The following is a 24,959-nucleotide window of genomic DNA, read 5'->3' as shown; positions in this document are numbered from 1 at the left end:
TAACAGTGCCGTCAATGCGATACAAAGCATAAGGGTCTGAGTAACGTACATTTGTTGTACCGGTACGGGTACCAATTGTAACCTCAAATTTACCACCACCCACCAGTTTAATATGTAGATGATGTCTGCACAGCGCATGGTGATGTCAATAGGCTATTATATAGATTGCTCACACTTAATACAATGTACTAGTCTGCTACATGACGTACAACGCTGCTGGCAACTTGTATTTTCACTTCGAAATCAGTATAATTATGATCGACTGTTGTTCACCATGTCCATAGATATAAAGTTTGGGCCATAAAGTTTATACATGTACTGTAGATCTACTTGAAATATCTTCTTTTTTTTTTTGATAATCAGTACCGGTATCATCAGCTTCACACCCTTGCCACACTGACACAGCTAAACCTTTTAGTCTAGCTAGTCGGCCACTATATACCGTACAAGAAACTTTATTATACCAGTATAGGATTTTACTGTACTCAGTCTGCACTACTGTGGTACTTGGTACTGACTGCGGCACTGTGCAACCAAACCCAAGTAAGAAGGAATTTCTTTCACACTGATGATTACTAGCTGTACCTCCTCTGCCTTAGTGCAGTTTGATGCACATTCTCTCATTCAGTGTTTCAATCACCGGTATCCGTATCATGTGTGTCACCGCCGACCGCGACTCTCACACAGCTTATCATGCAGACTGTATCAGGGGCATGCAGATATGACTAGTGACAGTGCGCGATCGAGTCTTAGTCACATACACAGTTGTACACTGTGGGAGCCCGAACGCTTCGAGTTCAGGCAGGTCGCAGCAGTTAATAGCCTACTGACTCTGTAGACTCATCACTGTCTCATATAAGCACATGCAATATAAGACGAAACAGTATCACAAATCACTATACATTAAACTACCATTAAATTAAACAATGCAAACTGTTTTGCCTTATTTCTTGTCGATAGTCTCACTCAGAATGCGTGAGACTTGGTAACTCTGCTAAATGGCAGTAGCAAGCAGTAGTAACCGTAAAGAGGCCCGTATTACTTCCCATTTATAGGTCATATGATTTTGCATGTACAGTACAGTGTATTAATACACGCGTGAACGTGGTAACAAAGAACGGCACGACAAACGATTGAAATTAGGCCTATTACCGAAGAATTGAAGGATCTAGCCGTACACAAGCAACCCAAATATGTCATGATTTACAAAGTGATCATTTACTCACCTTAGTCTTGTATAAATCAGCAAGTCTTGCAACGAAAAAGCCCCGCTTCAATGCAATTGCACGGGAGTTCTAGAACGAAATGGAAGTGAACTGTCGCGACGCTTTGCTTTGTGACACGTATACACATACTGTACAGTAGCTAGCTCGCTGTATGCCTCGATCGTCTTCTCTGCTGATGTGAGTGATTGGTTAATTTCCGGGATTGGCGTGTTAGTCTTTGCTCACGTACTGTTTATGAAACTGGCACGAACAAAAAATGCTATTTCATTTTATCAAACACCAACAAACATCTTTATATTGATTGATTTGCAATCTTAAAGATGAACATCATCCACAATTCAAATCATTACTGATACTGCATTACAAATCATAACATGTTTGAACGCAACACTATGATCTAGGTTTTTGTAGCAGACTAACTCTTCTATTTGGAGACGTTCAAAAATTAAACTTTCTCAAAGGTGAACCCCATTCGGAGTAAATAGCACCCATAGGAGTTAAATATTCAACCCTAGTCCACGCAAGGGTGCATTGGGTCAAATTCAACCCCAAATTGAACCCTGATTTCTTAGTGTGTATAGAATATATATTGACAGTCGAATTAATTTTTTTCTTGAGCCTGAAATGTTCAAGTATGTTATGTCATGAATTTACATATCCTCCTCTGCTGAAAAGAACGCAGTATCCTACAGTGTGTTCACACTGTGATCACACAGTCGACTATGTGGAAAAAACGCTCGAATATAACAGTGTGAAGATTATTTCCCACTGTGGTGTGGTTTTTAACAGGCTACTCACATAGTAATGTTCTGTTTTACATCGTGAATTAATCATTTACACTGTGAATTGATGATTCACATTGTGTTCACACTGTCACAGTGTGAATTAAGAGATTTCACACTGCAAGTTCACACTGTGTTCAAGCAGTGTTTCACATTATGTTTCACATTGAGTTTCACAATGGTGGGACATTGTGTTCTTTCCAGCAGGGTCGGCTGCAACATTACCTCGTAAGCTGCTGCTTTTTATTGTTGCTTCTCATTTTGAAATGTAATCGTACATCACAAAACTGAAATGGGGCTATTTTGATTGTTAAAGCAATCTTAACATGCTTCAGGAAACTTGAAAATCGTTGATTTACATGATACATTTGACAGTAAATGCATATCAGTAAAATTCTGTTGTGTAAAATCTTTGCATGAATAAGTGAAACTTTTTTTCTGTGTTCTTTGTGTTCACTGTGTTCTTTCCAGCAGGTTCGGCTGCAACATTACCGCGTAAGCTGCTGCTTTTTATTGTTGCTTTTCATTTGAAATGTATTTGTATATCACAAAAGCTCGTATGGGGCTATTTAGATTGTTAAATGCAATCTTAACATGCTTCAGCAAACTTGAAAATCGTCGATATACATGACACATTTGACAGATATAGATATATATATATATATATATATATATGTTATGTAAATAACATTTTGAAAAATGCGAAGACTATAGACCACATTACTTTATTGACATAAATATAGAATATATATTGACAGTCGAATTTTTTTTTTCTTGTGCTGAAATGTTCAAGTATATTATGTTATATCATGAATAATTATCCTCCTCTGCTGGAAAGAACACAGTATCCTACAGTGTGTTCACACTGTATTCACACAGTCGACTATTTGAAAAAAAAATGCTCGAATATAACAGTGTGAAGATTATTTCCCACTTTGGTGTGGTTTTTCACAGGGTATTCACATATTAATGATTCACATTGTGTTCACACTGTTAAAACGTTCGAATTTAACAGTGTGAATCAAGAGATTTCACACTGCGAGTTCACAGTGTGTTCAAACTGTGTTTCACATTGTGTTTCACATGGTGGGACACTGTGTTCTTTTCAACAAGGTCGGCTGCAACATTACCGCGTAAGCTGCTGCTTTATTGTTGCTTTTCATTTTGAAATGTATTCGTATATCACAAAAGCTCAAAAGCTCAAATTTTGATTGTTAAACGCAATCCATGCTTCAGCAAACTTGAAAGTCGTTGATATAAATGACGCACTTTCGACGGTATAATGCATATCAGTAAAACTCTGTTGTGTAAAATCTTTGCATGAATAAATGATTTTTTTTTTCTGATAATTTCTGCATTGAGAAGAACTCAAGTTCGGAAGTATTGAAATGCCACGTATTAAAGTTTTTATATTGATGGCGTATTTCAAGGTAGACATTCTTGATAATAGGTCCTAATTGAATCCCTACTTTGGATCCATGTGCAGACCAACAATTTTAACTCTTACCACTAATTACTTTCATGTTCGTATGACCGCTCTTGTTCACAATCTATATTAATGATTTGCCTATTAACTGCTTACAACGTTCATCGGTTGCATTTTATGCTGACGACACGTGTACTCATGTGTCTAGTAAAAATGTGAAACAGATTGAACAAAATTTATACCATGATATATGGTCCGTATTGCAGATTGGCTATCAGGTAATTGATTAGCCCTTAATTTGGAAAAATGTGAAACTATGCCAATAGGGTCTCAGAAAAAGATTAAACTTGTGAACTTTAATGTGAGTGTAAACAATGTTAGAATAGCTCAAGTTCCTCATTGTAAATATCTTGGTGTGTTCTAGTATATTGATCAGTCCCTATAGACTGGAGCCATCATATTGAACATTATTTTGTGTAAACGCACTGTCAGAAATTTGTATTTGTTAAAAAGGATAAGACATTTTATTTCATTTAAAACGGCTATTATATTCTATAAATCCGCCATTCAAAGCAATTTTGATTATTGTGATGTCATATGGTCAAATATTAAACATAGTTATATTCAGCGTCTTCAAATTCTCCAGAGTCGTTCTCTAAGAGCAGTGTTGCACGTAAATTCGAGATATCCAACTAACTTGTTGTACTCATGAGTGTACAAATTAATGTTGACACACTTAAGATGAGAAGAAACAAACATAAGTATGTTGTGCACAATGTATAAAATCGCTTATAATCTAACCCCTAAATATATAAGTGAAATGTTTGAGTTGACAATTTTTCATTATGATTTAAATAATATAACGCTGATATTGAAGTTACCATATAATTATCCAAACCTGCTTTAGGCAAAGGAGTTTTAGTTATCAAGTGCCCAAAATTATGGGATATATTGCCAACATTCGTAAAACAGCAAATATTTTTTAGCGGTTATAGACGGACTTTAAATTTGTATCTGACACCACAATGATATTGTACCCCTCCCTCATTTTTGTTTTCAAGTAAACCGAACATGATTGTGTTCATTTTTTCTGTAAATATATTTTTTCTTTTTCTATTCACTTTTGCTCTGATTTGTTTCCATATCTAATTGTCTGTTGTATATATGTTTCATGTATGTTTTGAAATAAGTATGTCACTTTTATCTCATGATGCACGGACATGAGGAAGAATTACAGCCGTCTGGCTGAATCCTGTGCCGTGCTGAAATAAATAAATGAAATGAAATGAATCAGGTTATTATGTTGAAATTACGTTTGACTTTATAACAGCATGAATCCTTGAATTATGTATTTCACTTCGAATTCGTTTTGGGAGTGCAAACATGTATATAGTACGTGCGGTCTGTTGAACATCATTGATGATTGATATATTTTCCCATGGGTAACCTGTGAGGCTGACAGCATATTTCATACGAGTGAGTTGTGTTATTTCTAATGACATCAAACAAGACAATGGATGATGGAGCTAGGGGTCATGCGGTAGTTGAGCACTCGGACTTTTATATTCATTTCCATATCATTTTCAGGTTGGCCCAAGAGATTCGTTTGGCAATATCAGACCAACAGAATGCGAGAGGTTTCCTCATAATAATGTTGTGTGTGTGTGTGTGTGTGTGTGTGTGTGTGTGTGTGTGTGTGTGCAAACTATACCAGTGCGAAAGTTTTGAGATGTCATCGCCTCTATATAGGTCCTATACACCAATAAATACCACAATTTGATGATGTGCAATGTAGTATGAAACTATAAATTTGCATAACTTTGTTAATAAGTGTCCAAATTATGTGAAACTGTTTCCTCACTTTTCTTCTGAGTTTGCTCTGTTTATAAAAGTCGACTAGAAAATGTGCGAAATTGCACTTCTCTTGAGAGCAGTCTCCGTGCCATCAGTGATCACCATAAATACTTGTGACAGGTCGAGAAATAAAGAGGGCGGGGGTGCGGCAGAGGGGGGGGGGGGAGATTCTTGTGCAATTAGTACAGAGAGAATTAATTTCTGAGGTCTGCTTTTGTCTGGTTTCGGTTTGTTTTGTTTTGTTTTGTTTCTTTCTTTGTTTTGAGATCACTGAGATAAAAATCGCATTGTTATATGGAGAAATCATCCAATTACTCATAAAGTAACCATACTGAATGATACACAAAATAATAGACATTCATATAGGATAATGAATATCAATTATACATGTTTTGTACCAGGGTAGTAGGCTAGGTAAATTGATATCTAAAGGCCTACATTTTCTAATTTTCACGCCAATGAATTTTGGGACCTGCATGCAGTTTTACACGCTAGTTTTTATGTTTTATCACAGTTTTTCTTACTTGTTTTCTACTATTCACTACTGACATGATCGTCTCTTCTATGTATTTTTTTTTTTCAATATTGTCGTTTTCCCTTGAGAATGATGCATTTACAAAAAAAAAAAGAAGAAAAATGCCTTGAGCGTAGAATATTGGAGTCACATGAGGACGATTCACATGACTTGAGTAAACGTTTGTCACGTGATACGCTTTGCGGTCTTCACGTTGTCCGTGTATTTACCGGCGAGGGCATTCTACATACAGTAAATGACGAGGCCGCATTTATGTCCTCAGCTAAGTAGTTCAGTTCATTCACTTCATATCACCACCAACCTACTGAGAGTGCATGTATCTGAGGCTTGAGCTCTGAGGGTTTCTAACTGAGGGACTTCGCTGGACATTAATTAGGTAATTAATAATCATTGTTTACCTACAGGCTACATACTATGATGACTCGATGAGTATTGTATGTAGATTTGTCTATAATGTGAGCGGTCGATGCATATCGGCATCGGCAGGGTGTAGAACAATACCTCACTAGCTGTGTCGATTATTTGAGTGGAGACACTTATGTACATACTGGTACAGCGACAGGCAGGGCCAAGGCTGTGTAGCTGTGTAACTTATTTGACTGTGTTTGACCTAAAGATCGGTCTAGAATTCTATATCATGCATCTTGTCGTTGGAGATATGTGATATTGTAACGTTACGTCTAGCTTTTCTTCCTACGGAGGAGGGCCGAAAAAGTAAAAGATTCTTCCGGCAGACAGATTTTTCTGCCAGTGCCGAGTGGTTTATGTATTATGGTCTAGTATGATAGGACATTGACCGAAAGATCGGTCTGTATCTGTCCGTCGGGGAATGTTCCGCGGAGACTGCGTCTGGCTTCATGGAACCCCTCCGTCTACGGAGGACAGCGTTAATGGCAAAATATAAAAGAGTCCTCCGGGACAGACGGATCTTTCTGTCTAGATAGGACAGTGCTTATCCAAATGATCCAAATGACTCTTTAAACAGTTGAGTGTGTTTTCTTTATGTGAGAATTCCTATGACCGTTCTGGGAGAGCAACAAAGATAAGCAACGAAGAATACAGAAGATTTATATTTCGTGAATTTTAAACATGAATATAGATTCTATGATATTAGTTTAGAGTATTAGACATCTAAGTTTTATAGAAAATGTATTTATTTTTCAATTACCCTATTTAATAATTTAAATATGAGATTTTGCTTTAAAAGATGCGGATTTTATTCTTTTGGAGGAAATGCGCAGTGCAAGGGTTAAGAAATCAAATAGGGGCGCCATATTATGGTGAGCATTTGAATAATCGACATGATCAGATGATTGGTGGAAATTGTAGGATCAGGATTATCCTAATGCCTTTCGAGACATATCCAGCTCAGTTCTCAATAGTGATGGCACATTGGCATCAGTTTTTGGTTATTTTTTAAAGTAAATGTGACCGTGCATCACAAAACCAACAGTCGCACCCACTGATTTTATGTCAGGACTGAAAATATATGAAATTGGTCAACCATTCATCACACAGCAAGAAGCACTTGAATAGACCCTGTAGGCTGTACTTCAAAGCCTCTTTTCTCAGTTCACACTTTCCAGAGTGTGTGCTTTCTTTCCAGTATTTTGATAGGTTAGGAGAGTCCATTTGAATTGAGTTATGCATCATTTTAAAGCTTAAAGTCTGCTCTTCCGGAATCTGCTCTCAACTAAAAATCCATGTCTGGCGACTTTTTGTTGGTTTTGTGATGCAGGGTCACAAATGGTTGATATCGTATGGCAAAAGTACATACACACACACACACCTTTAAATTCAGACATGCTGGGTCATGATGCATGTTCTAAGTAACAGTTATATTGGTTATACCGTAATTACTGATACCGCAATACTGATATAATTTTTTTTTTTATCAATTACAAATATTATTGTTCTTGACCAGCTTTACACCATGAAGCTGCTGATTCTAGCCAGCCTGCTGGCTGTAAGTCTGGCAGCGACCGACCTGGAGATCCTCCAGGGGAAGATTGCCTTTGAAGTCAACAACATGCACACAACATGGAAGGTATGTTTACTGGGTACTAACCAGGGGAGCGTTTTTTTTTTTTTCTTTCTTTTTTGAGTTGGATAACCTTGTGCTAGAGGTCCTGTTTACCTCTGGGAGCAGTGATGTAAAAAATGTTCACGATATCACTTTTGATGCATAGACCTACATTATTGTATGTAGGTCAGCTGTATCACAAAACATCCAATTATTGCAATAAAGCCTAAAATATAAGGAGATATCACTATTTCTCTCATTACACCATAACTGTACACGGTTTAGTCTGGGAACATTTTTGTTCACATTTTGTATATTTAACAATACTTAATTAACATCAATTATACTTGTTCAAATTTTTACATCTAAATGGTTGTTTCTATCCCTAACTCACATTTTATAATTATTTGAAGCATTAGTGTTGGGTTTTTGTTTCATCTGCAAATGGTAAATTAAGAGATGGTATAATTGGTAGAGATGAGGATTGCACTTTTGAAACTTTTTGCGAGATACTAAGAAACCACTCATGAAATGTTACCATTTTTACAATTTAGATTTTTAGAATTTTATCTTTTTGAGAGGAATTCAAAGTTTATTTGATGAAAATCGGTTTCAAAATGGCTGAGATATATATCCAAAAACAAAGTAAAACAGAGCGATCCTAAAGTGGATCCCAACTTATACTAGGATCACTTTGTTTTGGATATCTCAGTCATTTCAAAACCAATTTTTCTCAAGAAAATAAACATTGAATTCCTCTTGAAATTACATGCTCTTTCATATTTCATATTAAAGAGGTTTCTCATTAGTTAAAAAAAAGAAAAAAAGTTGTAAACCTGAAACTAGGTCTCAAGCAAAACTATACCATCCCTTTAACCCGTTCAGGACAGACTGATTTTGCTACAACACGCATTTCCCTTAGACACCTGCCTGAGTATACTCGGGTCTCGTCCTCAATGGGTTAATTTTTTTAGTGTCCACGTGAGACACTTGTTAAAGGTTCCAGTCTCATTGAGTTTTTATTTCATTAGGTATACAGGGGTTTGGGGTTTTTTTTTTTTTGGTCTTTAAAGGGATGGTACAGTATTGGTGGAGATGAGAATTTTGCTTTTAACTTATTTGCGAGATACCAAGAAAACACTTATGAAATAGTACAGAGCATACCATTTGAAGAGGAATTAAAAGTTTATTTTAAAGATGAAAATAGGGTTTGGAATGACTGAAACATCCAAAAACAAAGTAAAACAAAGAGATTGTAATAAAGGGTGGGTCCCACACTTTATTAGAATCGCTCTATTTTGGATATCTCAGCCATTTTAAAACCAATTTTCATCAAATAAACATTGAATTTCTTATGGAATTACATGCTCTTTCATATTTTATACGTGTTTTCTCATTATCTCACACACAAAAAAAAATGTTAGAAACATGAAAATAGGTCTCAACCAAAACCATACAATCCCTTTAAAGTTTGTGTGTCTCTTCTGCAACCCTGAAACTTTTAGATTTCTTTCACGTCATTTCATGGTATATTATAAGGGTGGGTAATTCCAACCTTTCCTCAGACTAGTAAACTGGAAACTTCTTGTATGGTGAAGAGGGAATAAATAGGAGATTTGTCCAGACCCCTTCCCCTAAAAAAAGAAGAAGATAATAAAAGATAATTCAACATTTTTTTTTCTCAGTACAGAAGAGGAGCATATTGTCAAGTGGCATAGAGTTAATTTTTCATTTTTTTTTTTTACAATTCTGAGGTGTAATACAGTACCAGGTATAATTTCATACACTATGTTGGGAGACATTCTTCGTCAACCATATGAAACTTTGTAACATTTGCAAAAGGGATATATGACCTTATTAGATGATATGTTAGCCTAATATTATAATCACTTGCCTGAAGATTAGGATTAGGGTAAGTGTTATGTTTGTGGGTAGAATGTATATTTGGCTTTTAGATATTTAGATATTTCGTGGGAGCAATTGTTGCAGGAGCAAATGTGATGGAACCTCTTTCTTCCGGATAAAAATGTTAGCATCTAGAGAAGAATTTATGATTAATGAGACGTGGTGAAGAAAAGGGATGAACAAAATGAAGTCTTCTTCTTTTTCATGTTCCTAAAGTAAAGTTGCAGATTGCAAGTTCTGTATAATCATCACACTGATTTAGAGAACTGCTTTTATGTAATGAGTTAATTCTTTGCTTATGGCAAAAATATTGGATTTACATTTTTGTTAGAAAGTCATGAAAGTATTCATATGATTAGGGAAGCCTCTGACAGTTTTAACTTGTTCCCTACAGGAACCTGCTGGCCTCTGTTCTAAGTCTATAAGGATTTCAGAATTTAGTATGGAGTGGGTTAAGAATATCATTGTTCACAGTCAATAACTTTACCGAAAGTGAGACTCTCGCCTGCACATTGTTTGAAGATGTCATCAGATTTTTCTCCTCTTGCCATTGTTCTAGAGATATATTATGCTGGCGACAGTCTCAAAAGTCCTTGAGGTTCGTTTTGAACTCGGACTAATGTTCATCTCACTGACATATGATTCACATGATTAGCTTTATAGTTTGTTTTGTTTTGCTTTGTTTAGTTTTGATTTTGATTGCACAATTGATGAGTATGTGTGTTGCATTTCTGAATCAGGCCCACACCAACTTTCGGGGATGGAAGCTTGATGATGTCCGTCAGATGCTTGGGACTTTCAGGCACCCACGTCGAAGGTATAGAGCCGAACATGGCATTTTTGTTGCTTTTTCCCTATGATTTGGGATTTTTTTTTTCAATTTTCCATGCCAAATTAGCCCTTCAGTCTAAGGTGTGAGTTCATTTTTCATTTGTAGGTTTGGTTGGCAAGGACTGCCATGGTTTAACATCATTATTTGGACACAAATATCAGGAATGTTATAGTATAAACCACAAACATTGGGGTTGAGGGTACTTTACCTGCTGTACACATAACAATTTTAATGGATGAAATCTTGACTGGCAAAAGACTTGACCTGAAACTAGTCTGCCTGTAATCATGCATTGTTCATACTTCCCCCACAATTATTTTCTGTTGTTGAGGACAGTATGGGATGTGACTGCTGAATTACCAGGATATCGCACCTGTAAACATCGATCTATGTCTGTGGTAGGCTGTGGGATGACAATGCTATCTAGACATGAATGAATTTCTGTGGTTGACTGTGGAATGAGATTGCTGATAATACATGTAACAGGATATGACAGTTTTACAGTGTGTTTGTCACCTGCATTTTTCCCCATTGCCAATATGATCAATACCCAGGTCATGTGGTTTTGCCTTTCAATAGATCAAAGTCTGAAGTCATCCATAGATGTCATAAAATCCAGGCTATTTATTCTATCCTTGTGATTTGTCACATGACTGCTTTGTGAACACAGGATTGTGACATGGTTGGATGGGGGAGGGGCAGAAAAGTTATGTGAACTTGTGACTAAGTGCACAGTGGGCGTCTTTTACTCAGTGCCTTATATAAAGAGAGTCTGGCCAACTCGCAAGTTGGACACCATGTCGTTACCCAGTGTATTACGCGTTACAGGGTTAGCGTGTACGCTCAAACGTAATAATGAAAAACCTACCGATACCAAATAAGGGGTAATGAGCACTGCATATGAGCGCACTTTGGTAACGACATGGCTCCGCAAAGATCACGGGACCACTTTTGACCAATCACAGGCTTCAAAACTCATAAAGCCGAAAAACTGAGTTGGCCAGACTCTCTTTATACATTATGAGCAGGCTGTAAAGTTGCTCTGATATAATCATGTCTGAACAATGACATGCTAAAGATATATCCATATTGGTTCTAATGAGTACCTACAGCTTAGTAATGATGTCACAGTCTTTTGTTAAACCGTACCTGGTACAATGTAGGTCGGTGCTAGTTCTAAACAGGATATCCTGACTGCACACGGCTTCAGGCAGTGGCATTGATTGGAAATGAGTAGGAGCATGGTTATAGCAACAATTACATGTATGTTCACAGATATTTGGAGTACAATATGTATGTGGGATTGTTTAAAACCAGTTTCCATGGTGATGAATGATTATGACATCACACATTAATAGGTAGCGTTTGATGTGCTGGAAGTGGAAAACAATGAATTACCTGTATGAAAAAAATTGAGAGAAAAAAGAAAAAAAAACAGGACTCGTGACAAGTTGTATTAACATCAGTCAAATTCTCTGTCCATGTGATATCGCACACAACATGGATACAGAATTCAGCATTCTTTATCTTAGATGTCATTCCCTGCTGGGCAGAGGGGCCCTAGCATGAAATTGGACCCCCAAATCAAATTTTGATTTGTGACACAATTTGACAAGTTTTGAAAGCTCTTTCATATGAGTCGTATATATCACTATAATTTTTGCTAATTTTTTTGAGCGAGCAAGCCTTGGGGCCCTTCTGCCGAGCTGACAACAATATACAGTGTACATTGTACATACTAAATTGTGTGAAAGTACTAGTAGGTCTACAATTGTAAGTGTGCATAACAGACAATTATAGCGTGCAGACATCATCTATCTGAGTAAATGTTATACAATTAACTATCTCTTTATTGTAGACTGCCTGCAGTTGAAAACCCCAAAATCATCGGTGACCTCCCGACTAACTTTGATGCCCGCGAGCAGTGGCCGAAATGCACGACCATCGGGGACATTCGCGACCAAGGGGCGTGTGGATCCTGCTGGGTAGGTTACCATGGCGATGTCTGAGGCATGGTGAAAACAAACAAAGATACCCATAAACAAATGCAACACAACCTTTGGTCATAATTTGGCCTTTATGATGCTGTTCTTTATCCAAGGTCACAGGGATTATCTTGTACTTTATGAGTTCTTTCTCCAGCCCACATGTTTGCCGAAATCTTTGACATTAAAGGGATGGTACAGTATTGGTGGAGATGGAATTGGGCTTTTAACTTTTTGCGAGATACCTGGTACCAACAAAACACTTAAATGGAATAATACAGAGCATACCATTTTAAGAGGAATTCAAAGTTTATTTGATGAAAATCGGGTTTAGAATGGCTGAAACATCCAAACACAAGCGTCGCTGGGGTGACAAGACCTCGTATCTCAAAAATGTCATTTTTTTTTTTTTTTTTTTGGGGGGGGGGGGGGGGCTTAATGGTCAAATAATAGGTCAAGTGATATCTTGGCCAAATCCCAACTGTCTTTAATACTCCAAAAATGAAGCCATCATGACATGTCAAAGGAAAGGCTTTCCCATTCACTACAGTGCTTTTCCGCCATGTTTTTTTGCTCTCCTGAACATTTGACATTTTTGAGATACGAGGTCTTGTCACCCCAGCGACGCAAGGTAAAACAAAGCGATCGTAATAAAGTGTGGGTCCCACACTTTATTAGAATTGCTCTTTTTTGGATATCTCAGCCATTTCAAAACCAATTTTCATCAAATAAACATTGAATTCCTCATAGAATTACATGTTCTTTCATATTTCATAAGAGGTTTTTCATTATCTCACCAAAAAATGTTAGAAACCTGAAATTAGGTCTCAACCAAACTATACGATCCCTTTACACCTTCACAAGAAGAGCATGTTCATACAGCAGCTGTAGTAAAAAGAAGCCAAAACCAGGATACATTGTAGCATGAAACATGTCATGTGATATGAGCTCCTTTATGACATGGACATAATCTTCCATGCTTCCATGCTTTTATTTTTGTTTTGCCAAAAGAAGGATGTGTATGTGATCAGATAGATTTTCTGGAAAAAACATTTAACCTGTTGAGGATGGTTTGATTTTGCTACAATACTCATTTCCCATAGACTCCTGCCTAAGTACACTCAGGACTCGTTCTCGACGGGTTGAAAGGCATGTCAATGCAATGTGTTGATATCACAGGCAAAACTTGATAAAAACATAGATCTGGTTAAAGCAGGTGTTTAAAACATGTGTTTAGGATGATGAACAGGTGTAAATCTGCTCATGCACTCACAAGGATCCAGCTCACAAATTGAGAATAATATATTAACCCATTGAGGATGAGCCCCAAGTATACTCTCGGGCAGGTGTCTATGGGAAATGCATGTTGTAGCAAAATCAGTCTGTCTTCAATGGGTTAAGACAGTCAAAATTACATGTCATATCGACATTTTATTTATTTACTCTGCTCAGTCACAGCTTGGTTTTGCAGCTTGGCAAATGTTAATCTGATTCTTAGAAAAGCACCACAACTACTACCAGGAGCCTCTAACTCAGGACCCTAAGAATGTGAAATTGTGATCTTATCTGTGATGATGATATTGTTGTTGTTGTTTTGATTTTAGTGGAGCTCTGCCCCATTGGATATTTGCTCCAGAAAAATGTAGATAAACAATGCTTTAAATGATAATTATTCTGTTTATCAGTTGACTCACTTTTACCCATATTTAGATTTTAAGTTTTTTGCTTAAACCTGAGTGACTTCTGGACATAAAGTGATAAAGTGGATGGGTTTAACAGGGAAATATAATATGTCACTTGCCTGTTCCAGTACTCCAATACGGGAGCAAGATGCCAGTGATGTTTTGAATGTTTGAGGGGAAAGGGTGCCTTGGTCTTGTTGGCCTGGGGTTAGATCGTATTAGCCTATTATACAGGGCCATCATCAAGAAGAGAGGGTGATGGAAGAGTAGCGAAAGGGTTGAGGCAGTAAAGGCCACCGCACACTACACGATCAGACTGGTCTTAAAGTCTTAAGCCAAGCTAGGTCTTAAGACCAGTCATACAACCGGACACCGCACACTATACGACCCGACTGTAAAAGCGCGCGCTTGCATTTTACTGCATTGTGAATGGCTGAAAGCCTACGACCAGTCGTAGAAATTCAACATGTCAAATCTCTACGACTGGCGCTGAGACCCAGTCGTACGACCAGAAACTGGCAAGACTGTGACGTCACACTTCTAGTCTTAAGGTCTTAAGACCGGTGAATCGGGGCAAAATCGTGTAGTGTGCGGCGGGCTTAAGGGAGGACAAGCAGCACTTATCTGTGGTTCCACTGTTTAATGGATCTTATTTTTATGCTCACATGAGGATGTTGGATTTGCCCCTTCTCTGCCCACCAGGCATTTGGTGCTGCAGAGGCTATGTCAGACCGAATCTGCATTGCTTCGAATGGAGCTACCATCGTGAACATCTCGGCTGAGAATTTGATGACCTGCTGCAGCGCATGTGGTTTTGGGTAGGTTCATACATACTCTCTTCAGAAAATAGAGAATATTGATAGAATATGGACTGGCCTTGAGAAGGATACAGCATTTATTGCCTAAATTAGAATTGTATTGTCTAAATCAAAGGGCAAGTGTCTCCCTAAAGTGGGCAGTCCATATCATTATTTTTATTGAAATCTGAAGAGAACTTGCTATTAACAATTAATGTAACAGTTTCTTCATGTTATTATCTAGGTAAATTCATTGTCAAGAGAATGCTTAAACGGCTACACTATGTTGTGTCTTGCACTTCTAGCAAGAGTTCATGCATGTAGCAAGCGTAAGAGAGTTATTTCATAGTGAAACAACGCAAAATACATGGAATATATCCCTCCCATTTCCACTGCTAACAAAAGTTTGGTAAATGACCTCCTGAGGTGTCTGATACAGGTACATTAATGCTGGTAGATATACCAGATTAGGCAATTCTATCATCACTTCACAGCGTAGGAGTATAATGTGGTGTTTTTTTTTTGTGTGTGGTTTTTTTTTTTTGTCAGTTCTTTCATGGCTATAATTCTGCCACTTTTTGAAGAAAAAAAAAATGAAGATGTAGGATTGCTTAATCAATGGAAGTGTAGAGTAAAGATCTGGATGAAATAATTTCTGCTTTGTAAATTCTTTGACAGAAGAAATTATGCCGAGTTGAGTTAACATTGCTTCAGCTAAGCTGCATACATGTGATTGTGAACAATATTTTTGTGTTTTGAAAAATCAAGAATTTCGTAATTATTTGATTCAGTGAAACTTAAACTACCTTGTTGACTATCAAAATCATTTTACCAACTTGAGCATAAAGAAACTTTGACCCAAAGTATAATGCCACCTATTTTCATACAAGAAATGGAATGAGTCAACCAGCTTTTGGACAGAGATTGAATTGTTGCAGAGTCCTGAAGACCATGACTGTCGCCTGAAGTTTTTTTGTTTCTTCAATCACATTTTCATATGTCTTAATTACTTTATTTATCGTTTGTCTTTTTTTTTTCTTCCTCCTCCTCTTCTTCCTTTCTTTCTCTTCCCTTCCCTCGTCTTCCGCCTCTTCCTTCTCTTCCTCCTGCTCTTTCTGCTCCTTCTCTTTGTCCACCTCCTTTTTCTTCTCTTCCTCCTCCTCCTCCTCCTCTTCCATCTTCATCCTCCTCCTCCTCTTCCCCCTCCTTCCTTCTCCTCCTCCTCCTCCTATTCCTTCTCCTCCTCCTTCTCTTCCTCCTCATCTTCCTATTCATCCTCCTCCTCCTCCTCAAACTCCTCTATCTCTCTCTCCTCCTCCTCCTCCTCCTCATCTTCCATTTTGTCCTCCTGTCATTCTCCTCCTATTCCCCCTCCTTCTCCTCCTCCTCTCCTTCTCTTGCTCCTGCTCTTGCTCCTGCTCCTCCCCCTCACCTTCTCCTTCTCCTCCCCTCCTTCTCTTCCTTCTCCATCTCCTCCTCTTCCTTCTCTTCCCCTCCTCCTACTCTTCCTGCTCCTGCTACTCCTCATCCTCCTCCACTCCTCCTCTTCATCTTCATCCTCCTCCTCTTCCACCTCCTCCCTCTCCTCCTCCTCCTCCTCCCACTCTCTCTGCTTCTGCTCATCCCTCTGACGTACACCTAACAGCTGTGATGGGGGATACCCCGCCTCAGCTTGGCAGTATTTCCTTGAGACCGGTATTGTGACAGGAGGCCAGTATGAGAGTCACCAGGGATGCCAGCCGTACCTCATCAAGTCTTGTGATCACCACGTCAATGGCACCAAGCAGCCCTGTGGTGATACTGGCCCCACCCCGAAGTGCAGTCAAAAGTGTGAAGCGGGATACACAACCCCATACGACCAAGACAAGTACTATGGTAAGAAGTGTTTCCATAATGCAATTTCACCCCATGTTTAGGTTGGCTCTTGTAATGTAGATGTACATGTACAGTAGTTAAAACTAAAAGTATCATGGCATTTTCATCACAATTTTAACTTGAGGAATCTTTTTAAGATTCATTCTATTGGAGGGTTTTGGGTGTTTTCAGACAGACTTTTCCTTTTATCTTAGAGTGAAATTTGTAATTATTAGCATAGTCATAAGTAGTATATGACAGTGCTTCTCAACCTTTTTTACCCCAAGGCACCTTTTCCTTCCTACATTTTTTTGGGTTTTTTTTTTTTTTTTTTTGGGGGGGGGAGGGCTCAGCTAGATCAGATACTCTTTTTTCATTCTATTTTTGGCCAACATTGCGGCCCACCTGCGAGAACTTTTGGGCCCACTGGTTACTGATTGGTCATGCGTAGACGGCTGGTGATAAGATTGAATGAACATCGTGGAGGTTGCTAAGAGCATACCTTTTATTGTCAAGAGGCGAAAACTCTCTTGCCTTCCCTTGATCATGATAGCGTCGAGAGGAAACCTTTCAAGACAGTTTCTTCAAAACGCTGATTTCATAAACCACTCGACATGCGCTAATGAAATCATCTATATCTTTGCAACCAAGTACTTTTATGAGAAGAAGAGTAAGGGAATAATGTCATGTAAATTTCAGGAAATCGTCCTCCCCCACTTTCAGATCCTTTTGTTCGAGCGGGTCACAAATAGTCAGCAGAAGCTCTGGATATAAAATTTCCTTAATATGCTACCAGTGAGCAACATTTTTGAGTATCCCAACAACATATTCTGTGCAAAGACTCCTTCACTATCTGCATTTGAGGATGATTATCAACACATTACTTTACTCAATGGAAATATTCGTCATTATCGTGGGATATTACAAATTGCAGGTTCCTTATTGAATCCAGACTTGGCAGATTTCTGTTCTTTTCCATGATTTATTTTATGGGAGAATTGTTGAAATTGAGTGAATTTATAATGCCACTTTGCGTTCTGAAATCAATAGGATTTTTTGAAAGGTTACTTGAACAGACAACCTGCAACTCAAGTGTCCTGAATGAATATGCAACCATGGCTTTAATCTCAGGATATAGGATGGTGTATATTTTGTCACCATATACATGTTTCAGTTTGAGCATTGCCCCAGAAACAAGCAGAAAAAATAACATGTTCTGCAACTGTTTTTTTTTTCCAAAGAGGAAAGATACTGTAAGAGAAGTATCAGGTTTGAGGGAAGGGTTAACATGTTGAATAGGGGAATCTTCTTTATCCTTCGCAAAGTAAATTTCTTGAGAATTTGACATTCTTGCAAGGACAGGTTAATAATCAGTAGTTGGTAACGATAATGCTTGTAGTGAGGGAAGCGCAAGTGCACAATATAATGTCTTCTGTTGCTACTTCCATTTCCGTCAACAACTGTGATATACCACCACCACCACTACCACAAACAACACCGTCAACGATGGCAACCTCCGACACATCCCAGCCCACACGGTTGGCAGCTTGAGCGGCAGGGATGACGCCATCATGACCGAGATCATGACAAACGGTCCAGTGGAAGCCGACTTCACCGTCTATGAGGATTTCCTCACCTACAAGTCGGGTGAGATATCTAAATCTCTATTCAAAGTCATTACTTCACTTATCATCAGTCAAATCTGAACCTCCCAATATCTTTAGATGGTGCATAGATCAATGTAAGTTTATGTCATGATTAGTTTGATCATTTGAGACATTTATGCTTGGACATCATCCAAAATAAAGCTTTTCCTTCTTAACTTAAATATTTAAATTGAAATTTGTGTATTTTGTGATGGCAGTGTACATGATTAGTTGAGTTTATTTTGGTGTAGAGATGTAAATTCATCTGCTGCTTATGTTTCCCACATCATTGGTGTCCATCTCTTACATGTTTTTCACCCGTATCTTTTGCATACACATGTATGTTGACAAAACTGTATGTATATTTGATTGTAGACCATCAGTCGTGTGCAAAGTATTCTTCCACAGAATAGCACCTTTATATACTCAATAGTGAAGAGGTTAAACATTTTTGGACATTAGTTGGGTAAATGATTTTGCGACCAAGTCAAACCCCTCTTCCACTCCTCCCCAGCAACAAGAAACAGAAAAGTCATAAACTTTCTGGAAGGTAGCTGTGGCCTCAAATCTGCTATGTATTATGATATATATGATGTCTTTCTGTGTAGAAACCTGCAAAAATTATTGGTGCTGAAAGTTAGACAAAAGCTCTTTGTTTGGATGATATGTTTTTACCTGCGTGACTGTGTTAAAAAGAATGCCCTGTATCTATCTAATCGAAAAAAGTGTTCATTTACCAGGGCCCTGGTTGCATAAAAGTTAATTCAAATGTAAGTCAGAAAATCAAACACAAGCCTCTGAATACCCAATTCTGATTGGCTGTATCTAACTTATAAATGTTTGATTTTCTGACTTGATTGTATCTTTTTATGCACCAAGCCTCTGAATACTCAAATCTTACTGGCTGATATCTAACTATGTTTGATTTTCTGACTTATTCGATTGTATCTTTTAATGCACCAGGGTACAAAGGAATATCATAATAGTGACATTGTGAATGGTTTCATCGTATATGTTTTGTTTTTGCTCATTCTGGCAGGTGTCTACCAACATGTCACTGGGCAAGCCCTTGGAGGACATGCCATCAGAATCTTAGGCTGGGGTGTGGAGAGTGGTTCCCCCTACTGGCTGGTGGCTAACTCCTGGAACCCAGATTGGGGAGATAAAGGTATGTGAGAGAGAGAAAAAAAAAAGAGTTAAAAAAGATAGAGAAGGGATATCAGAGAAAGGGGTGTGGATGATCTGAGCGCCACCAAGAAGGTTAGACATGATTATACATTCTAATTTTTTGCCTTCCTGCAACCGAGAAGTCATGATCTGACATCACGCCTTTTTGGATCCGAGGTGTTGAGAAGACAAGATTTCATAACTCACCTTCTCGTCTTTTTTAACCCAAGGGCCAAAATTCATGAAGATGGTTTAAATTTAGACCATGGTTTATGCAAATTCCTTCCGCATTGATATTGTTGACAGATTGCGCACATCAACAGACATCCAGTAGCAAACATGCGTTGGTTCGCGCATGTCAAAAGTATATGATTTTCATGCTTATTTTAGTCCATGCTCTAAATTTAAACCACCTTTGTGAACTCATGACAAGAAGTTGAGAAGTCTAGATCTCAAAACAAAGAGGTCAAGAAGGTGAAATCTCTATCTCGCTTTCTTGTCTTCTCTGACCTGAGGAAATGAGATTTTAAACTTACCTCAGACCGAAGGAATCAAGAAGGCGAGAAATTAACTTGTCTTCTGGTAGTACTCGTCATCTCCTTCGTACGTGAATGTAGACGAGGAAATGATAGGCCACCTATTTCTACCAGCATTATATCAGGTTGGTTATGTGGAGTGAAACATGGGAGAGGAAGGATGGTGAAAGAAATATTTCAAGTAGGAATTATTAGGATGGGGTTATAATCAAGATAGAACGGAAATATACATGTATATATATGTGACCCGCTACAACAAAAGGATCCAAAAGTCGGGGAGGACAATTTTCTGAAAATGACATGATATTATTCCCGTACTCTTCTAATTTAATTTCATATATAAAACAACTCATGAAAGTACTCGTTTGCGGAGATATCAATTATTTTATCAGCACGTGTCAAGTGGTTGAGGAAATCAGAGTTTCAAGAAAAACGCCTTCAAAGTTGTCCTTCCGATGATTTCATGGTCATGGGGAGGCGAGACAGTTTTCACCGCTTGACAATAGAAGGCACGCTCTTAGCGACCTCCGCCATGTTCAGTCAAGCTTAGCGCCAGCGGTCTACGCATGACCAATCGGTAATCAGGATGCCACGCACTGACCAATAAGATCACTCCCTTGTTGCTAGGGGCGGAGTTTAGCTGCAGCGCTAAATCCAAATCTTCGGACACGTTTCTTTTACATTGAAAGTCGGAAAATCATGGCCCAGAAAAACACTTATTTCTTACCTTTCCTTTGACAATTTAGCTTTGAAATTTCGGCAGATGATGGACAAAACATTAGACTACAAAATTATGCCAAAAAATAGAAATCTGATTGTTTTGACCAATTTTGATGATGTGACTTCAAACTTGATTATCTCGGCTCGGCTGTCAGCGACTTTAGGATCCTTTTGTTGTAGCGGGTCACATATATTCCAAAGAACATTGGTTAAGGTTAATGATCACAGAGAGAATGTACCCCTCTTCTTGGACAATGGCCAACTCTTGAAGAGAAATAGTTTGAGAAGGAATTATCATGATGGAGTCATACCTGTAGAAGCAAGATAGAACAGAAATGTATATTCCAAAGAACATCGGTGTGGTGAATAGATAGAGAGAATATCTCCATCTTCTTGGTTGATGGCCAACTCTTGAAACTTGGACTCTGAAGGAGAAGGAAAGTAGGCATGGGGGATACAGAGTTGCTCAGGTGGTTCCGATGGACCCCACTGGACTACAGGGCTGGGGCTTAAAGGGTCCAAAATGGATTGAATTGAACATGGATGGTCCTTAAAGGAAACCAAAACCCAAAGAGAATTGTGGATTGAGTGAAAGCAGCAACATTAGTAGAACGCACCAGTGAAAGTTTGAGGAAAATTGGACAATTGATGCAATCGATGGTGTCATGTGTGGACATCGATATTAAGAAAATGTAAAGGGAAGTCCACAAAAAAAAAAAAGATTTTTCATGGAAATTACACATTCCATCAACTTGATACTGACATATGTTAAAGGTACCAATTATTTTCCCTGCATTCTGGAAGTGGATGGTCAAGTGCTTTTCATAATGCTAGAAAAGTGAATTTTTGTGGAATTCCCTTTATATTTTCTTTATGTTATTGTTTACACATACATCATAACCTCTAGTAGTCTCCTCATCCAGCGGTTCCAACACCAAAACTTTAAAAGTTCATAACTTTTGCGTCGATTGTCCGATTTTTCTCGAACTTTTTACTGATGTGTTCTACTAATGTTGCTGCTTTCACTGAATCCACATTTCTCTTTGGGTTTTGGTTTCCTGTATTAAACCAGATGCACAGGTAGAGCAGCCAAGTAATTTTTGATGCTCCTAGGGGGTCAAGAACGGATGGTATGTGATGTGATTTGATTCTCTGTTCCCTCCACAGGCTTCTTCAAGATCCTGCGTGGACAGAATGAGTGCGGAATCGAAAACGACATCAACTTCGGCATGCCCAAGGTGTAGGAGGCAGAGAAGCTAGTCATTTGAACATGTCCAAACGGGTCTTTCTTCTGCACTGGATTTCCAGAAATCCTGATTCCATAACTACCAAAAGTGAATGAAAAACGTTGAAATTAGGGTTGAGCATCAAGTTTGCATTAGTATGGGGCTCTTACTACCCTATTATGTAATCATGTGAACATAAATGCTGCACTGTACCAATATTTTTTTGATTATTATTTTTTTTTATGAGAGTAGCTCAAAAGAATGGCATTTGACTACAAATGATGCAAGCTGATTGTGTGCTATTCACCAAAATCATGGATCACTCTCAGGCATTCTCCTCCCAAACTTTGACTTTAAAGGGATGGTACAGTATTGGTGGAGATGAGAATTGGGCTTTTAACTTTTTGCGAGATACCAAGAAGACACTTATGATATAGTACAGAGCATACCATTTTAAGAGGAATTCAAAGTTTATTTGATGAAAATCAAGTTTGGAATGACTGAAACATCCAAAAACAAAGTAAAAGAAAGTGATTGTAATAAAGTGTGGGTCCCACACTTTATTAGAATCGCTCTTTTTCGATATCTCAGCCATTTCAACACCAATTTTCATCAAACAAACGTTGAATTCCTCATAGAATTTTACATACTCTTTCATATTTCATGAGAGGTTTCTCATATCATCTCACCAAAAAAAAAAAAAAATGTTGGAAACCTGAAATGAGGTCTCAACCAAAACTATATGATCCCTTTAAGAGGAATCATGGACAATATTACATCCTGTAAAAAATTCTGAAATATTTGTTTGTTTGTTTGTTTTTTCAAGGCCTTGTTAGCATCAACTAAAGAGGCTGGTGCATGTCATCTCAACTAATGTATTTTTTTTTCTGTATGATATAAAGGAATATTATGTGAAATATAAATCTGACATTAAGAATTATACGAATGTGTGGAATTTATCATAATCAATTCACAGCAGTTACCCAATATGCAGTTCTCAGCCAAATACGGAATAATCATTATCATACTGATTCTAAGTGATGGAATGTACCGAACGAAATGGTATCGAAACGGTGAGTACTATAACTTGAGTGTAATGTAATTTTGTACATGCAAGTATGGTTATCACTGACACAAGTTTTCAGTCCTATGTGATCATAGGATAGCAATGTGTTGTATTTTGTAGAATATATTTTCACTTGTTTCACAAAATCTGATGTAACGCACAATGTTTCTCTATCAAAAAATGATTTTTATAGAATAAATGAGTATCAAAATGAGATGTATATGTAGTCAGTCTGTTTTCCCATGCTTGCTGAGTCTATAGATACCAGTCCGTGCATCATTTTGCTAATCATGTCTGAAGTTGCTGTTTAAAGGGACATTCCAGATGATTTTCAGAATTTCACATCATGTAGTACATAATTCGACAGCTCCATGCATAGATTTGTTGAATTTGTTGTGGTCCTTGAGCAGAGAAACCAATACTCTGAAAAATCTTGAACAAATTACACTGAACAGTGCTGATGACATAGGAGCCTCACATATTTCAGAAATGTAGCAATGTAATAAGCCAGTTCGTAGTTCCACTTTGCGCATGAGCAGAAAAAGGTCATTTGTACCAAGAGGCACGTTGGTTTTTAAATTCACTGTCATATAATGATTATTCATGCAATCCTTGTAAATGTTGCTTGCCAGTACATCCACCTGACCGCAAGCCTGGTATTTGGCAGTATGAATTTCAAACAGTTTTTATTGCATTCATCGTAAAACAATGAAATGAATGCTTCCCCCGACGGGTGATTGACGAACCATTCTGGTCACTGCAGGTCTATGCAAGTTCATGCATTGTTTGAACATGAATTCCATGAATTGTTAGGTCGGGCAAGCTTACCGGTACGCATAATGTCTCTTTGAAAACAATTAAAGTGCCTAACCTACTGAGAAAAAAGAAAGGTCATTTGTACCAACGTGCCCATGAGCTAAGTACGAACTGGCTTATTCCATTACACTAGCACTTGCTTAACAAGTTCACCTGTGTAGAATGTACAATGTATGCATGCCATCTTCTTTTGTTCTGCTTCCTTGAGCCCCAACTCATGAATTCTTGTGGTGAGGCTGCATGTCATCATCCTTGTTCATCGCAATTTGTTGTAAATTTTGCAAACATTCTCATTCCTCAACCCAATCACTATAAATTCTGAAACTCTGTACTCGGTATAACTAATCTATAGTTCAAATGTAAAAGTCAGAAAATCCTCCAGAGGTCTCTTTTAATGTTTATGTATGTTTATGTATGTGTATGTAATGATGGTGTCGAGGGCATTATCCATAAACATGGAGAAGCTACTGTGAAAATCCCAAAAGAAGAATCCATGTATTACATGAAAGCACTGATCAGGCAGACTCCAGACATGTTCTTTTGATTTGCAAAATTTAGGGACAGGGACATGGACATGGAATGACCGGCAGCAGCCAATCATGCTACATGTAGCTTTCTGATATTGGATGTCTCAGTGTGTAGTTGAGTGTGTGTGTGTGTGTGTGTGTGTGTGTGTGTGTGTGTGTGTGTGTGTGTGTGTGTGTGTGTGTGTGTGTGTGTGTGTGTATTTTATGTGTTAAAGAGATATTTTCATTTGAATTTTGAAAATTCAAAAGCTCATTTATGTGCACGCCTGATTAAAACCCAAGCTACAACACAAATACTGTATCGTCACGTCGGTACTCTAATAATAATGGACAATTAAAGCTTATTATAGCAAG

General features: G+C 38.0%; 1 protein-coding gene across 1 annotated transcript; it reads left to right on the top strand.

The window, feature by feature from the left end:
- The first annotated feature begins 6,049 nt into the window (after window positions 1-6,049).
- On the top strand, window positions 6,050-24,748 carry LOC139719847 (cathepsin B-like). Its single transcript, XM_071631235.1, has 9 exons — window positions 6,050-6,199; window positions 7,748-7,870; window positions 10,492-10,568; window positions 12,442-12,568; window positions 14,953-15,068; window positions 16,693-16,922; window positions 18,432-18,548; window positions 19,587-19,715; window positions 22,138-24,748. The coding sequence occupies exons 2-9, from the start codon at window positions 7,757-7,759 to the stop codon at window positions 22,212-22,214; spliced, it is 987 nt and encodes a 328-aa protein (XP_071487336.1). The 5' UTR covers window positions 6,050-6,199; window positions 7,748-7,756; the 3' UTR covers window positions 22,215-24,748.
- Window positions 24,749-24,959: the final 211 nt, after the last annotated feature.

Source organism: Diadema antillarum, unplaced genomic scaffold (assembly GCF_040938485.1).
Source record: "Diadema antillarum isolate AM-2024a unplaced genomic scaffold, OU_Dant_1.0 scf00000009, whole genome shotgun sequence".
Taxonomy (NCBI): domain Eukaryota; kingdom Metazoa; phylum Echinodermata; class Echinoidea; order Diadematoida; family Diadematidae; genus Diadema; species Diadema antillarum.
This window is presented reverse-complemented; position numbering and strand designations above follow the sequence as displayed.

What these genes read in the sequence shown, in the direction of transcription:
- LOC139719847 (XM_071631235.1), top strand. Translation starts at nt 7,757, where the DNA reads ATGAAGCTGCTGATTCTAGCCAGCCTGCTGGCTGTAAGTCTGGCAGCG. An exon ending in TTCAGGCACCCACGTCGAAG is followed by an intron (nt 10,569 to 12,441) that starts GTATAGAGCCGA and finishes TCTTTATTGTAG; the next exon opens with ACTGCCTGCAGTTGAAAACC. An exon ending in TTTCCTCACCTACAAGTCGG is followed by an intron (nt 18,549 to 19,586) that starts GTGAGATATCTA and finishes TCATTCTGGCAG; the next exon opens with GTGTCTACCAACATGTCACT.